Genomic DNA, 12,871 nt, shown 5'->3' with positions numbered 1-12,871 from the left:
GAATAAGACGGAAGCTCCTCCCCACAGCTCTGGGTCCTACATTAAGCCAGTTCTCCTGCCCTCTGGGATCTGTTCCACTCAATCCCATCCTCACGTCCCAGGCTCCAGCCACAGTGCCTTCCCGTTACTCAGGAACACCAGCTTTTCCCATCATGGGCACTTGTCCTTGCTGTCCCCTGACTGGTTTACTCTTTCTACTTTTAGCTCAGCTCAGACTTGGCCTCGGGAAGAACAATCCAAACAGGGAAAATATTAATCCTGGGGCTGCAAAGACGGGTCAGTGGTTAAAAGTGTTTTCTGTACTTACAGAAGACCTGACTCAGGTTCCCACTACCCACATCAGGTGGTTTATACCCACCCATATGTACCTCATCTGATACCCTCTTCTGGCGTCCTCCACCTCCTGAGTGCTGAGATTAAAAGGCATGCACCACCACCACCACCGCCTGGTAGGTTTATTTATTTATATTTTATCTGCATGAGTGTTTGCCTACATGTGTACCCTGGAACTGGAGTTATAGATGGTTATGAGCCATCATGTGGATACTGGGAACTGAACATGGGTCCTCTGGAAAAGCAGCCACTGCGCTTAACCACTGAACCAACTCTCTAGGCACCAGTATTGTTTTTAAGAACTATTACTAGCTAGGCATGGTAGCTCACACCTTTAATCCCAGCCCTCAGCGGCAGAGGTAGGCAGGTCTCTGTGAGTTCAAGGCCAGCCTGGTCTACAAAGCAAGTCTAGGACAGCCAGGACTATTTGAAAATCAAAAACAAACAAACAAAAAAAAGAGCCACTACTCGCCAGGCACCAATCCCAGCTCTCAAGGATGTAGAGGCAGATGGATCACTGTGAGTTCAAGACCAGCCTGGTCTACAAATTGAGTCCAGGACAGCCAAGGCTACACAGAGAAACCCTGCCCCACCCCCACCCACCCACCCTCACAAAAAAAAAGAACTACTATTATATAGAGATTCCTAAGCCATCAAAATTACTTTTTATGGCCCTGACAAGTATTATATTTTTTGTCTTTGCTTTAGGATTTATTTTTAACGGACCACTTTTGGGAAAGAATACATTAGTAATCCTAAATGGATCTGGAGGCTTAAAGAGAGAGCACACGGAAAGCACCTGTAATTGAAGTGGTTACATGATTCCAAAACAGATGTGCTAAGCCTACCATGTCCACAGCCCACCTACGCTCCCCTCTGAAAGAACGCCTTTGGCATAAACAGGCTCCACTCAAGCTCTGCTGGCTTCGTGGTCATTCACTGAAGTCATCATTGAGACTTGCCCAGAAGGCTAGGTAAACCACAGGTGCTAATTTGTAGCTTTATGTAAAGCTAGACTCTTCATTACCAAAGAGTCAGGTCCAATAATGAGGAGTTATTTGGAAGATTGTAAAAATTTCAAAACCTACCACACAGATTCTGGAGTGAAGGGATAAGATAACTCGCTAAGTAAACAGTCCTACAAAACACCCACACTCAGGACAGGGGAAAGTAGTGTCTTCGGATTTCAAAGTAGGGGTAGGAGAAGAAAACAAAACAAAACGTAAAAATGCATGGCTCTAATTCTGTATCATTTATTGTCCTCTACTAACCCTATGGTTAGGACATAAGTCTCAACACATATTAATAATCCAAAGATCATTAAAGCAAACACCATGGGCCAACGATACTTATGATCTGTAATAACTATATTTGAGGGCTGGAGAGACAGCGTGGCCAGTTTAAGAACATTTGTCCTTGCAGAGGACCCAGCCACCACATGGCGGCGCACACTGTCTGTAACTCCACCTTCAGGGGCTCTGATGCCCTCTCCCGGCCTCTGGGGGCACTGCACCACACTTCCTGCACTCACCTACCTGCAGGCAAAACACTCATAAAAATAAATCTTTAAGAAAAAGAAGTACTATCTGAATCTTTCCATAACCATTAGTGCAATCTTTTAAAAAACTATTACATTCACTTATTTGTTTGTGCATGCATGTGTGGAGATCACAGGATAACTAGAAGGAATCCATCTTTCCCTTCCACCAGTACCTGCTGACTCACTGGATGGTCCTGGGTACAGTCTTCATCCATGCTACATTCCCATCACCTTGTCATTAATTATTAACTTATTGTTGTTAAATTATTGATTATTATTAATCACAAGCTAATGCAAACTGTCAGAGAGATGACTCAACAAAAGACATCATTCTCAAAGGGAAGAGAAGGCAAGGAGCATTTATAGAAATGCCTGCTGTGCACAGGGCACTAGCACCTTGCATTCTGACATTCAATTCCTTTCTTGACCTCTCTACCACTTCCTGCCCTCCAACAATTCCAAGGAGAGAAGTATTTAAAACCCCAAACTGAGTCTCAGGCTAGAGCTCCCCAAGTTAACAGGATGAAGGTAACCAAGTCAGAATGTAGGTCCATGGTACATCTAACTCTCAAGTCTCTCTCTCCTGGACTGATACTGTTCTGCAGTGGAACACTTAAGAACGCTGAATATAATAATTTAAATGCACATCAACCACTGCATATGTAGTAAGCCATGAACACACCAAGACTTGAGTGATTAAGGAGCTTGTCCCAGGTCATGCATCTGAGCAGGAACGACCATCAGTCTGACTCTGTAGATACGCCCCCTACGCCACACTGCCTCCCTTAAACGTTCATGTTCGCCACTGAAGTAACAAACAGTCAAGCCACTCTGCCTCCCGCCTTAAACCGCCGTCTCACCGACGTGCCCACGGCTGGAGAAGGTAACATCTGTTCTTCTCACAGAGAATTCCAGCTTCACATCTATTCCTACTGATTATGGATATTAGTAATAAAGGTTCTTATTTGCCTTGCTAGTAAATACTGTTAACTCCAAATACCTATTGGCACCTTTTGCATTTTCCAAGTGTTTTGCACATGTTATTTTACTCTTGCACCCAAACATTCTGCTGTTTATCCCAGACCCCTCACCTCCCACCCTTCGCCAGGGTTGGCAGTCCTTGCCAGCCGCGCGGTAAATTCCTACTGCTGGTTCAAATATCTTCCCTACATAACCGGAGGCGTTTCGCCTTCATGACCGCAGAGCTCTCATTTACACAGCCAGCACCCACTCTAAAATCGTCATCATCAACGGTTTTCCTTTTTCTTTTTCTTTTTTCACAGCTTAGTGGTGGAACACACATGAGTTCCTAAGTTTCATCTCTAGTGCTAGGGGAGGAAAGGGTTTCTCTGTGTAGCCTTGGCTGACTCACTTTGTAGTCCAGGCTGGCCTTGAACTCACAGCAATCTTCCTGCCTCTGCCTCCCAAGTGCTGGGATTAAAAGCGTGCGCCACCACCGCCCGGCTAATACATGGCTTTTATATAGACCCTAAACTAAGAATTAGGAAACATCGGTACAAGTCCTTAAGATGCAAGCAAGTGTAAAATTTTTTTCAGCTTTAAAATGAGTAGTTTTGTTGTTCTGATTGGTTGAGACAAGGTATTCTGTAGCCAGGGTTACATAGCCAAGGCTGACCGTAAACTCCTGATCCTTTTCTCTTTACCTCCTAAGTAAAAAATTAGCTTTCATTCAATTACATATTCACTGCAGTGAATGCATCCCATAATTAGGTTACCAGGATATTCTGAGAACTTCTTAGACAAGCCACAGAGAATCCAAATAACTCTTATTACCTCCTCCATCATAGCATCTTGTGTGGATGAGATCTCCCCTTTGGTCGCTCCACTGTGTACCAAGTTCCGTAGTCGTATGCAGAATTCTCTCATCTATGATAGAAACTTATTCAGCATTTCATAGTTACACAAGCTGTTAATAAGCCTAACAGATCACCACTAGCTAACACCCTGGGTAAAGCGTATAAAAACAAACCACTTTCCCCAAATGGTCTCCTTAAACAGATAGTGAAAAATATTTTCAATAAGGAGACAAAATGTGGATTATTCCCAAAGACTACTGAGTAGAAGTGGTCTTGCTCTGAGACTGACGGGCCCCTCCATGTATGTGTGTGTGGGTGACATCTGGTTCCATTGCCCCACCCTTAGAAGAGCAGGAGGCAGACCGTCACCTCACTAAGCACTCTTCACATTTTTATTTACAATTCCGTTTGTCAACGTTAGCTTCTCTGCCAGTCACTATGACCGTGACTGCATCAACCTCCAACATGGCTTTGATTTCTTTCACTTCTGAGAGAGGCCCAACGTGAAGGAGAGTCTGAAACTGAACTACAGGGCTAAGGTGACTTGTTCTCGCTCAAAATGAAATCCAAAGCTAAGGCTTCTGATTCGTTAGCCTTTGGATAAAAGTCCCGAGTTTCCTGCATAGAAAACAGTTTACATCTAGTATTGGAGACGCGTATCTATGCTTATTTTTAAATGTACTCTTTTCCCTGGGGATAACAGATCTAATTTCAGCCTTGTAGAGAAGGGTGGCAGATTTTGGCAACTCCCAGCTCTCAAAAAAGAGATCTGGCAAGCAAAGCACCACCACACAAGGCTTATAACCATCCCTGGGAAAATGTGGAGGAGAAATGATTCATTAAGGTTACTTAAGCCATAAAAAAAAACAGTTCAGTGACTACATCAAATCCTCAGTGGGTGGCTAAACCACACTGAGGTGGCCTGGGTAAGCCTAAGAACAAAGTACACCTTTAAAGAAGTCTTACAAATTGTTCTGCTTGGGTTTGCTAGTGCATGAAGTAGGCTCGGCCCACCTCTACGAGAAGCAAGTGAGCCGCACAGAAGCCTGTGTGTGCAAGACCCATGTTAGCTGAACCCAGGCCTTTGTCCTTGAATATGTATGAGAAAACACTAAAATCAACAGAAACAAAAAAACAGTAATGTTAATGATTCCTTGAAGTAAAATATAGCCACACTGCTTTTAACAGATCCTGATTTCAATAATATTCTATCTCTTTAAAAACAAAAAAAACCAAGCCAGGCGGTGGTAGCGCACACCTTTAATCCCAGCACTCGGGGGGCAGAGGCAGGTGGATTGTGTCAGTTTGAGGCCAGCCTGGTCTAAAAAGTGATCCAGGACAGCCAAAGGTACACAGAGAGACCCTGTCTCCAAAAAAACTAAAACAAACAAAACAAACACCATAGTTATCCTACCTCTTTCAAAACAAAACAAAACAAAACATTTGCAGACCAGGCAATAGTGGTACACGCCTTTAATCCCAGCAGAGGCAGAGGAGGCAGAGGCTGGCTGATCTCTGTGAGTTCGAGGCCAGCCTGGTCTACAGAGCTAGTTCCAAGACAGCCAGGGCTACACAGAGAAACCCTGCCTCAAAAACCAAAAAATAAAATAAGAACTCAGCTGCAGCTTCAAGGCCGAGGGAAACTAGCCGGCCTCCTATTTGTACTCTGTACCTTGTGATTCAGGATATCATTCATTCTTCGGCTCGCCTCTGTCGTATGGGACTCGGGGAAGCATTTCTTAGGGACAACACCATACTTCTCTAAAAGACAACAAATTTTAGCGTTCAATAAGGTGAAAATAAGCTGTAGTGTTAGAAATCCTCATGAAATTACTGGCTGCTTTAAAATAGGCTTGAGGGTGAGGTTTGTTTCCTTGTTTGAGAAAGGGTTTCATAAGGCCCATGCTGGCCATAAACTCCTGTGTGGCTAAGAATAACCTTGAACTTGCGGTCTTGGGATTATGGGCACAGACCACCAGACCTGGTTTATCCAGTGCTGGGCACTGAACCTGGAGCTCTGTGCACGGCAGGCACCACCAGGCTTGTTGGTTTGTTCGATTCTGGGGACTGAACCCAGGGCCTTGAGCACACTGAGAAAAGTGACTTTCTACTGAGCTATACCTCTGGTCCCTTAAACAGACTTCTAATTATCTCCCTTGAAATTAATTCTAATATTTCCCCTACCATATTTATAAAGCACTCAGCATGAGTTCTCACAAAAGAAAATGTTTGGGTAAGGACATTTCCAAACAATTCAGAGCTTTGCTTGTTTGCTCACTCTGCCGGTTGGTGGCTACTGTTTACACGATGGGGACTCAACCCAGAGCAGGTGCATGCCAGCAAGCACTCTACCACTGACCTACACCTCCAACAAATCTATTTCCTTTTCTTTTTCAGATTTATTTTTATCCTATGGGTATTTTGCCTGTATTTATTATGTTTTTATTTTATTTTATTTATTTATTTATTTATTTCCTTTTTCTTTTCTTGAATGTTCTGGACTTGCTCTGTAGACCAGGCTGGCCTGGAACTCAGTGGTCTGCCTGCCTCTGCCTCCCACATGCCAGGATTACAGGTGTGCGCCACCACGCCCAATTTGTGTTTGTCTGTTTTTTTAAATTAATCACTCCTAAGCAATTCTTCTCTAACCAAGCCTTCACAGTATTTATTCCTTTATCACTTGTTTAAAGAAATAGACTTCAGCCTTTAATCCCAGCACTCGGGAAGCAGAGGCAGGCAGATCTCTGTGTTTGAGGCCAGCTTGGTCTACAGAGTGATCAGGACAGCCAGGGCTACGTAGAGAAACCCTGTCTCAAAAAAGAAAGAAAGAGAGAAAGAAAGAAAGAAAGAAAGAAAGAAAGAAAGAAAGAAAGAAAGAAAGAAAGAAAGAAAGAGAGAAAGAAAGAAAGAAAGAGAGAAAGAAGGAAAGAGAGAAAGAGAGAGAGAAAAGAGATGGACTTCACAAGCCAGTGTCACTGTGCTCGTAACCAGCAAAGCGATGGCCTAACACACTCGTTGCAGAGCTTGCAGTTCCATCAGACAAAGCTCGTACCAACAATATTGACAAGCATATCCCACTGTCCGCCATCATTCGTAGGGTTCATAAGCAAATACTGCACCAGTCTCCCATCTTCAGGCTCTTTTTTCTGGGCTGTGTCCACAAAAGCATTCAAGAAGAAATAACAGCGCTCAACCTAAAGTAGGAGAAGATAAATAAAAATTAAAGGCAAAGGGAGCCAGTCATGTCGCTGGCAGGTATGATCAGCGGAACGGGACTCCCAGGATAACCAAAGAGTCAATAGAGTAAGTTTTTAAAAACTGAAATTGATAATTATCAGTGTTTGGCTTCAAAAGAGTATCTGAGGCCTTTTCTTTTCTTTTCTTTTCTTTTCTTTTTTGTCCCCTGAGGTCTTTTCTTATACTTGCAAATATATTCCAACATACTACATCTGTGTGCTGCATACACATTCCAATGCTGAAATAAATCCTACCACTTTAGAGTCTTTAATCAGTAACTATCTAATGGACAGTTATAGCTTACAGATTCTCAAATGAAAAAAAAATACTTATTGTTTTCTTTTTCCCCTCAGAGAAGTGCTAACAAATAAAGAAACCAGTACTGAAAAGACCTGATGACCTAAATTAAAGATGCTAGAGAAAGGGAAATTGCTATAAACAAAGTTTTGCATTTTGAATAAAGAAATTACGAACAGTGAGTCAATACCTGTGTTATCTCAGAAGGCAGCTGTGGGGCTAGAGCTCAGGGTTAGAGCTGCAGCAGCACGCCAGAGGCCCTGGCTCTGACCCTAGCACCACAAAAAGAGGGAAATGTCCTTCTGCCTTCAGGAAGACAGACTTCTGATCCTGGGGGAATCAGAATGGCATCCCATCCATAACAAAAAGGTATGCTATCACAGGAAAAGCAGAACAATATAAAGGCTGCCCCTAACTAGGTTGTATCAAAACAAGAAGAAACCATGCGAGGTCCCCTACCTTGTCCCAAAAAAACAGGTAAGATTGACTGAACTCAAACTCTTCAATATTGAATTTTTTCATGAATGGAAGTCTCATAACATTCAAACAAGAAAAGATCCAGCATCGTCCTGAAATGAGAAAGCAAACCGAGAAGTTATGACTGTTTATATTTCACACTGCTCCTATTCTATTTCCTGACACCAAATCCATGACAAGATCTGGACATTACGGATAAATAAGAAATAACAGAAATATTAAATGTACATCTGCTTTTGAGACAGAGCATCATGTAGCCCACATTGTCCTGCAGCCTATTATATGCAGCCAGGGTGGTCTTGAACTCCTGATCCTCTTGCTTCATGGCCCAAATACTGGGATTATATGCATATGTCACCATGCTTAGTTTTAGGCGATACTAGGAATCAAACCCAGGAATCTGTGCATGCCAAGCATTTTACCAACGTAGCTACATTCTCAGCCCAGAACAGATATATTAAATCCAAAGCAAAACAAAAGACATGTAGACACGGAGAAAAGTATTTTTTTTAACAAACACACGCATGCACAAACAAACATACAAAAGCCTCTTAGGTTGGGCCTGGTGGCTCATACCTGTAACCCCAGGGTTTAGGAGGCTGAGGCAAGAAGATTGCTGAGCTCAAGGTCAGCCTGGATAATGTAGTGAGTTCCAGGATAACCTAGAAACACTAAAAGAAAATGAGCAGAGATCACGAATAGATTACATGACGTTCACAAAGGACACAGAGGGTAAAGTTCTTCATAAGCCATTAGTGAAGTGAGAAACAACCCTTTTTCCTCTTGTTGTGCCCAAATTGGCAAGGACTTGGAAAAATAAGCATGCTGCTTCTGGACAGAGAGCTGAGCAGATACAAGTCACCTGAGAATGATTTGATCAAAATCTTAATTTGAAATAAACAAAAAAACAAACAAACAAACAAAAAAAAAAAACCCTTAAGATGGAATGGACAGTGCAACCTGCGGTGAGTGCTAAGCTTAGCATAAGCTATTTTCCCTATAATGAGTTGTTTTTAAAGGACATATTTGACTAACAGAGTTATAATATAAATGTTTAAACACAAATGATATGTTTGGGCAGAAGGAAACAGGAGGATCACTTCAGCCCAACAGTTAGAATATATATATAACTTTAAAAGTGGAGACATAAATGAAACAACAAAATTTCCCTCATCAAATCACGTTAACAACAACAAAGTCATGTTCGCAGAGTAAATTTAGAAGCGTCACTTCCAGGATGAAGACGTTGCTCAGTTGGTGAAATGCTTAATTAGGATGCAATAAACCCTGATTCACCCTCAGCACTGCATAAACTCGACGTGGTAGAACATGTCTGTAATCCCAACACGTGGGAAGTGGAGGCAGCAGGAGAGGTTCAAGATCATCACTGGCTACACAGAAGGACCTGTTTTCCATTTTTCCACTCTATTTTCACAGCTTCACACTCTTTATATGAACCTGGCCATCAGTATCTCTGCCATCATTGTGTCCATGTTTTCAACCACAATAAACCACCATTTTTCCACTTAGTCTGTTACTAATACAGCAAAATTCTAAACCCAGGCATGACGCTGTCCCTGGAGACTTTGTGATAAGCATTATTATGTCTTCATTTACTCTTGTAAATGCATAATCAGAGCTTCTGCAATTCCCCGCTTCTTCTATCAGTTTAAGTAAAAATTTAAAAGTCTCCTTCCAACGATACCCAACATTTCTATGAGAGGTCATGTCTTTAGAATGTTCAAAAACTGATGGAATCCAATCCCTGTAAGCATTCCAAACTAGCGTGGACTAGAGTAACTTCAGAGTGCTGCCTTTACCCAAAGTAAGACGCGACCGCAAGACAAGCCCCCAGCACTGAAAGCCTTTGCGAGGTCCTGTATTAGTGCAACACTCTTTTGGAAGAAAATTCAAAAGGAAATTTTTGAGATACTTGGATATAATGTTCTCACAGATATAGCCATGTCAATAGCATATGAACAACTGAAAGGTTTATAAAAGGCACATATAGAAATTCTTGAAAGTATGATCTCATATTACAAACACTCATACAGAAAGCTGGGCGTGGTGGCGCACGCCTTTAATCCCAGCACTCGGGAGGCAGCGGCAGGCGGATCGCTGTGAGTTCGAGGCCAGCCTGGTCTACAAAGTGAGTCCAGGACACTTAAGGCTACACAGAGAAACCGTGTCTCGAAAAACCAAAAAATAAAAAATAAATTTAAAAACACTCATACAGAGAATAAAGACTTGATGGATAAACAGAAAATTTCTTCTCCTCCTGGTACTTGGCAGGTTTTCTATACTGAACAAAAATGATTTTGAAACAAAGGGGAAAAATTAAACTGTGTTTCTGAGTGGCCATCTTTGTTTTGGGCTTATCTCTGTTCTACCTCTTCCTGTACACTATTCCTCTTTCTGCTACTTCTGGGTGAACTCTTAAGATGAATACTTCACAGGAGCAAACTGCATCTCTCTTATACTATTAGCATTTGGAGTAAATTAAAGTGATACACCACGTAAGACCTGACTTGTTCCAGATGAGCATTTCCAAGCTTACCCTAGGAGACTGCGTCAGACCGACATTACTAACTAGAGAGTTTATAGCCTGCATGCTGCACCATCCCAAGTACTTCTGAACTAAGGGCCTGGGCCTGCTAGATAAGCACTTTCGACTACAGAAAAAGATTTTTGCAAGGTCATGATTTTTTTTTCTTTTTAAAACTTAGAAGCTATTTTTACTAAGGTATAATTTACATACAGCAAAACATCCCCCCCCCTCCCCGTTAAAGGTATCCTTTTGAATTTTGAGTTGCTTAAGGTAGCAACGTTGTATTTTCTGTCAAGACACATGGGCTTGGGAGTAGTTTCCAAATAAAGAAAAATAATGCAAGGTCCCTTTAGTTCCATTTTATTGTGAGAGTATTTCTTCTATTTGGATTCCTGCATAATCAATCTCACAGTCCTTCTCACAACTGGACAGCAGACAGCAAAATAAGAATTCTCAGGCAGCAAGGAATGAGAACTGAAGAACACTACAAGGAGCTCGCTGATGGGAACTGACCTATGAGCAGAGTAGCCCCAGCTGCACCAGAGCACACTTAACAACAGCCGGTGGCATTCTGTTGTAACTACATTAAGTTTTTTTCTATTTTATGCATTTGGATTTTAGGGCAATCCTGGGATGTGTTCTAGGGTATAAATATTTTTGGATGGACGATTTGTGACCAAGGGCTCAAGCCAAAATCTGTCTGAGTATATATAGTTCATCTTTGCTTAAGGTCTATCTGTACGCAACCTCTCCCCTATAAGCTAACTTCTGGCTTCTGCTACCTCAAGATGAACTGTTCAGATAGAACAAACCGCACGTATCCAACATCACTTAAAATAACAAGACAACGTGGTGATGTGCATTCAATGACCATCACCTGTTCGTCAGGTCAGTGTTCAAACAAAACGCTAATAGGGCCGTAGAACACCAATGCCACCAAAGGCAAGGTTCCTGGGCTTGTGGTTTTTCTGGTACCTATTCTCTGGTTCTTTCGATGTGCTACAAAGCTCTGTTATCCCAAGGCCGATTTTTAGGACAACCAAATAGGCTGCTGTCAGTGAAGTAGGCAAGAAGTCAAAGACCTCACCAGAGCTCTTCTGGTTGGTGACGGGCTTGCCTTCCTGAGGCACAGCGTGCTGGAACACATGCTGAGCACCCTGAACTGTGGCCCTCTTCAGACAGATGTCCAGCAGATCGTGGGTGGTCCCGACGTTCTGGGCAAGGACGAACTGGGGGTCTGAATTTAGTTTCTGGATCAAAGCTGCTACCTTCTCCGAATTTAGTCCTGGAGGAGGGAGATCAAACGCCATTATAACACCCCCTCCTCCCAACACACACACACACACACACACACACACACACACACACACACACACACACACACACACACACACACACACACACACACACACACACACACACACACACACACACACACACACACACACACACACGCTGATAGGGACAGCTTTAGGATGAGGTCACTGTAGATCCTAGATTTAACTTGGCGAGAGCATCCTGGAGTGTGCTGAAGCCAGCAGAAAGCAAGCCCTCTCCCGGTGTCCATCCCGCAAGATGCCAGCTCCCTCCCGGCGCTCTCTGGCCCTCCGGGGAGGACGACATTCCCGCCCTCTCCCTAGGTCTCACCCCTACACCCCACACGGCCTTTCACGCCGCCGCCGCCGGGCCTCGCGGGTCCGCGGAGCCGGAGAGAGGACCCCAGAAAGGACTCGCCAGAAGAGCAGCACCTCACCCGCGTTATTCATGGTGCCCACGCTGCCTCGTGGGGGGGGGGCGTTAGTTTTCGGGGGTCCTCAGGTGAGCTCTAGGGTTATACTACAGCCCGCTGCCTAGCTGCCCGGACCTGGTTCTCGCACCCTGAGCGCCGGAAAAAGGAAACCCGCTCAATGGTGGCCGAGAGAAACGGGGTCCGCGGAGGGACAAAACTGCCCCCGTCGCGTTGCTGACTCAGGGCTTGTCTGGCCTGGCCCCGCCCCGGGGAGGGCCGATGGGGGCGGCCTCTCTGTCGCTGGGACCAGCATCTCAGGCCGGGCGCGGCCAGGCAAAGCCACCCTCGATTGCAGCCCCCGTTTCCGGCATTGCTTTCTTCACCTCAGCCCCGCCCTCCGCCATCTGTGATCCCTCTTCTTGGCTACAAGGGTTCCCTCCCCGGGATCCCAGGCTACTAAAGGAAAGAGGCTAAGGGTTCCGTGCTAAGCTTAGTTCCCTCTCATTCTACCATTGGGGAAACTGACGCCCAGAAGTCTTTTAAGAAGCCAGAGGGAGGCTCCAGGCCGTGAAAAAAGGAACTGAGGGACCCAAAATTAGGCACGGGGACCTTAGGGTAGGTTGGTAGGTCTCAAGAAATCTATCCAAAGGCATTTCCTGTAGTCACTTAGCTGGCCAATCTGTTCTTTTTTTTTTTTTTTTTTTTTTTTTTTTTTGTTTTTCAATTGCAACTTGTTGCTTGGATTCTACTGAGAACAAAGTTCTTGTATTTGAAAGGATTTTGGAACCAATCTCTTTCCCGCCCACCTATAAGCTACTACCACGGTTCTACAAATACGCATCTGCTCATTTCATCTACACATCCTGGGCTTCTCAACGCTCATGAGTGGCTCC

At 43.9% G+C, this 12,871-nt stretch overlaps 1 protein-coding gene across 1 annotated transcript in view; it reads right to left on the bottom strand.

The window, feature by feature from the left end:
* Blmh (bleomycin hydrolase) overlaps window positions 1–12,324 on the bottom strand; it is a 40,842-nt gene extending 28,518 nt beyond the window's left edge. Inside the window, exons 1-6 of the mRNA XM_051158001.1 lie at window positions 12,003–12,324; window positions 11,337–11,534; window positions 7,684–7,793; window positions 6,743–6,884; window positions 5,363–5,451; window positions 3,668–3,760 (exon numbers count right to left, since the gene is read on the bottom strand). Of these exons, the coding sequence (XP_051013958.1) occupies window positions 3,668–3,760; window positions 5,363–5,451; window positions 6,743–6,884; window positions 7,684–7,793; window positions 11,337–11,534; window positions 12,003–12,015 (645 nt within the window). The 5' untranslated portion in view covers window positions 12,016–12,324. The remainder of the gene's footprint in view (window positions 1–3,667; window positions 3,761–5,362; window positions 5,452–6,742; window positions 6,885–7,683; window positions 7,794–11,336; window positions 11,535–12,002) is intronic.
* Window positions 12,325–12,871: the final 547 nt, after the last annotated feature.

The sequence above is a fragment of the Acomys russatus genome, chromosome 16 (genome assembly GCF_903995435.1).
Source record: "Acomys russatus chromosome 16, mAcoRus1.1, whole genome shotgun sequence".
NCBI classification, from domain to species: domain Eukaryota; kingdom Metazoa; phylum Chordata; class Mammalia; order Rodentia; family Muridae; genus Acomys; species Acomys russatus.
The sequence above is the reverse complement of the archived record's forward strand: the minus strand, read 5'-3'. Positions and strand labels throughout refer to the sequence as shown.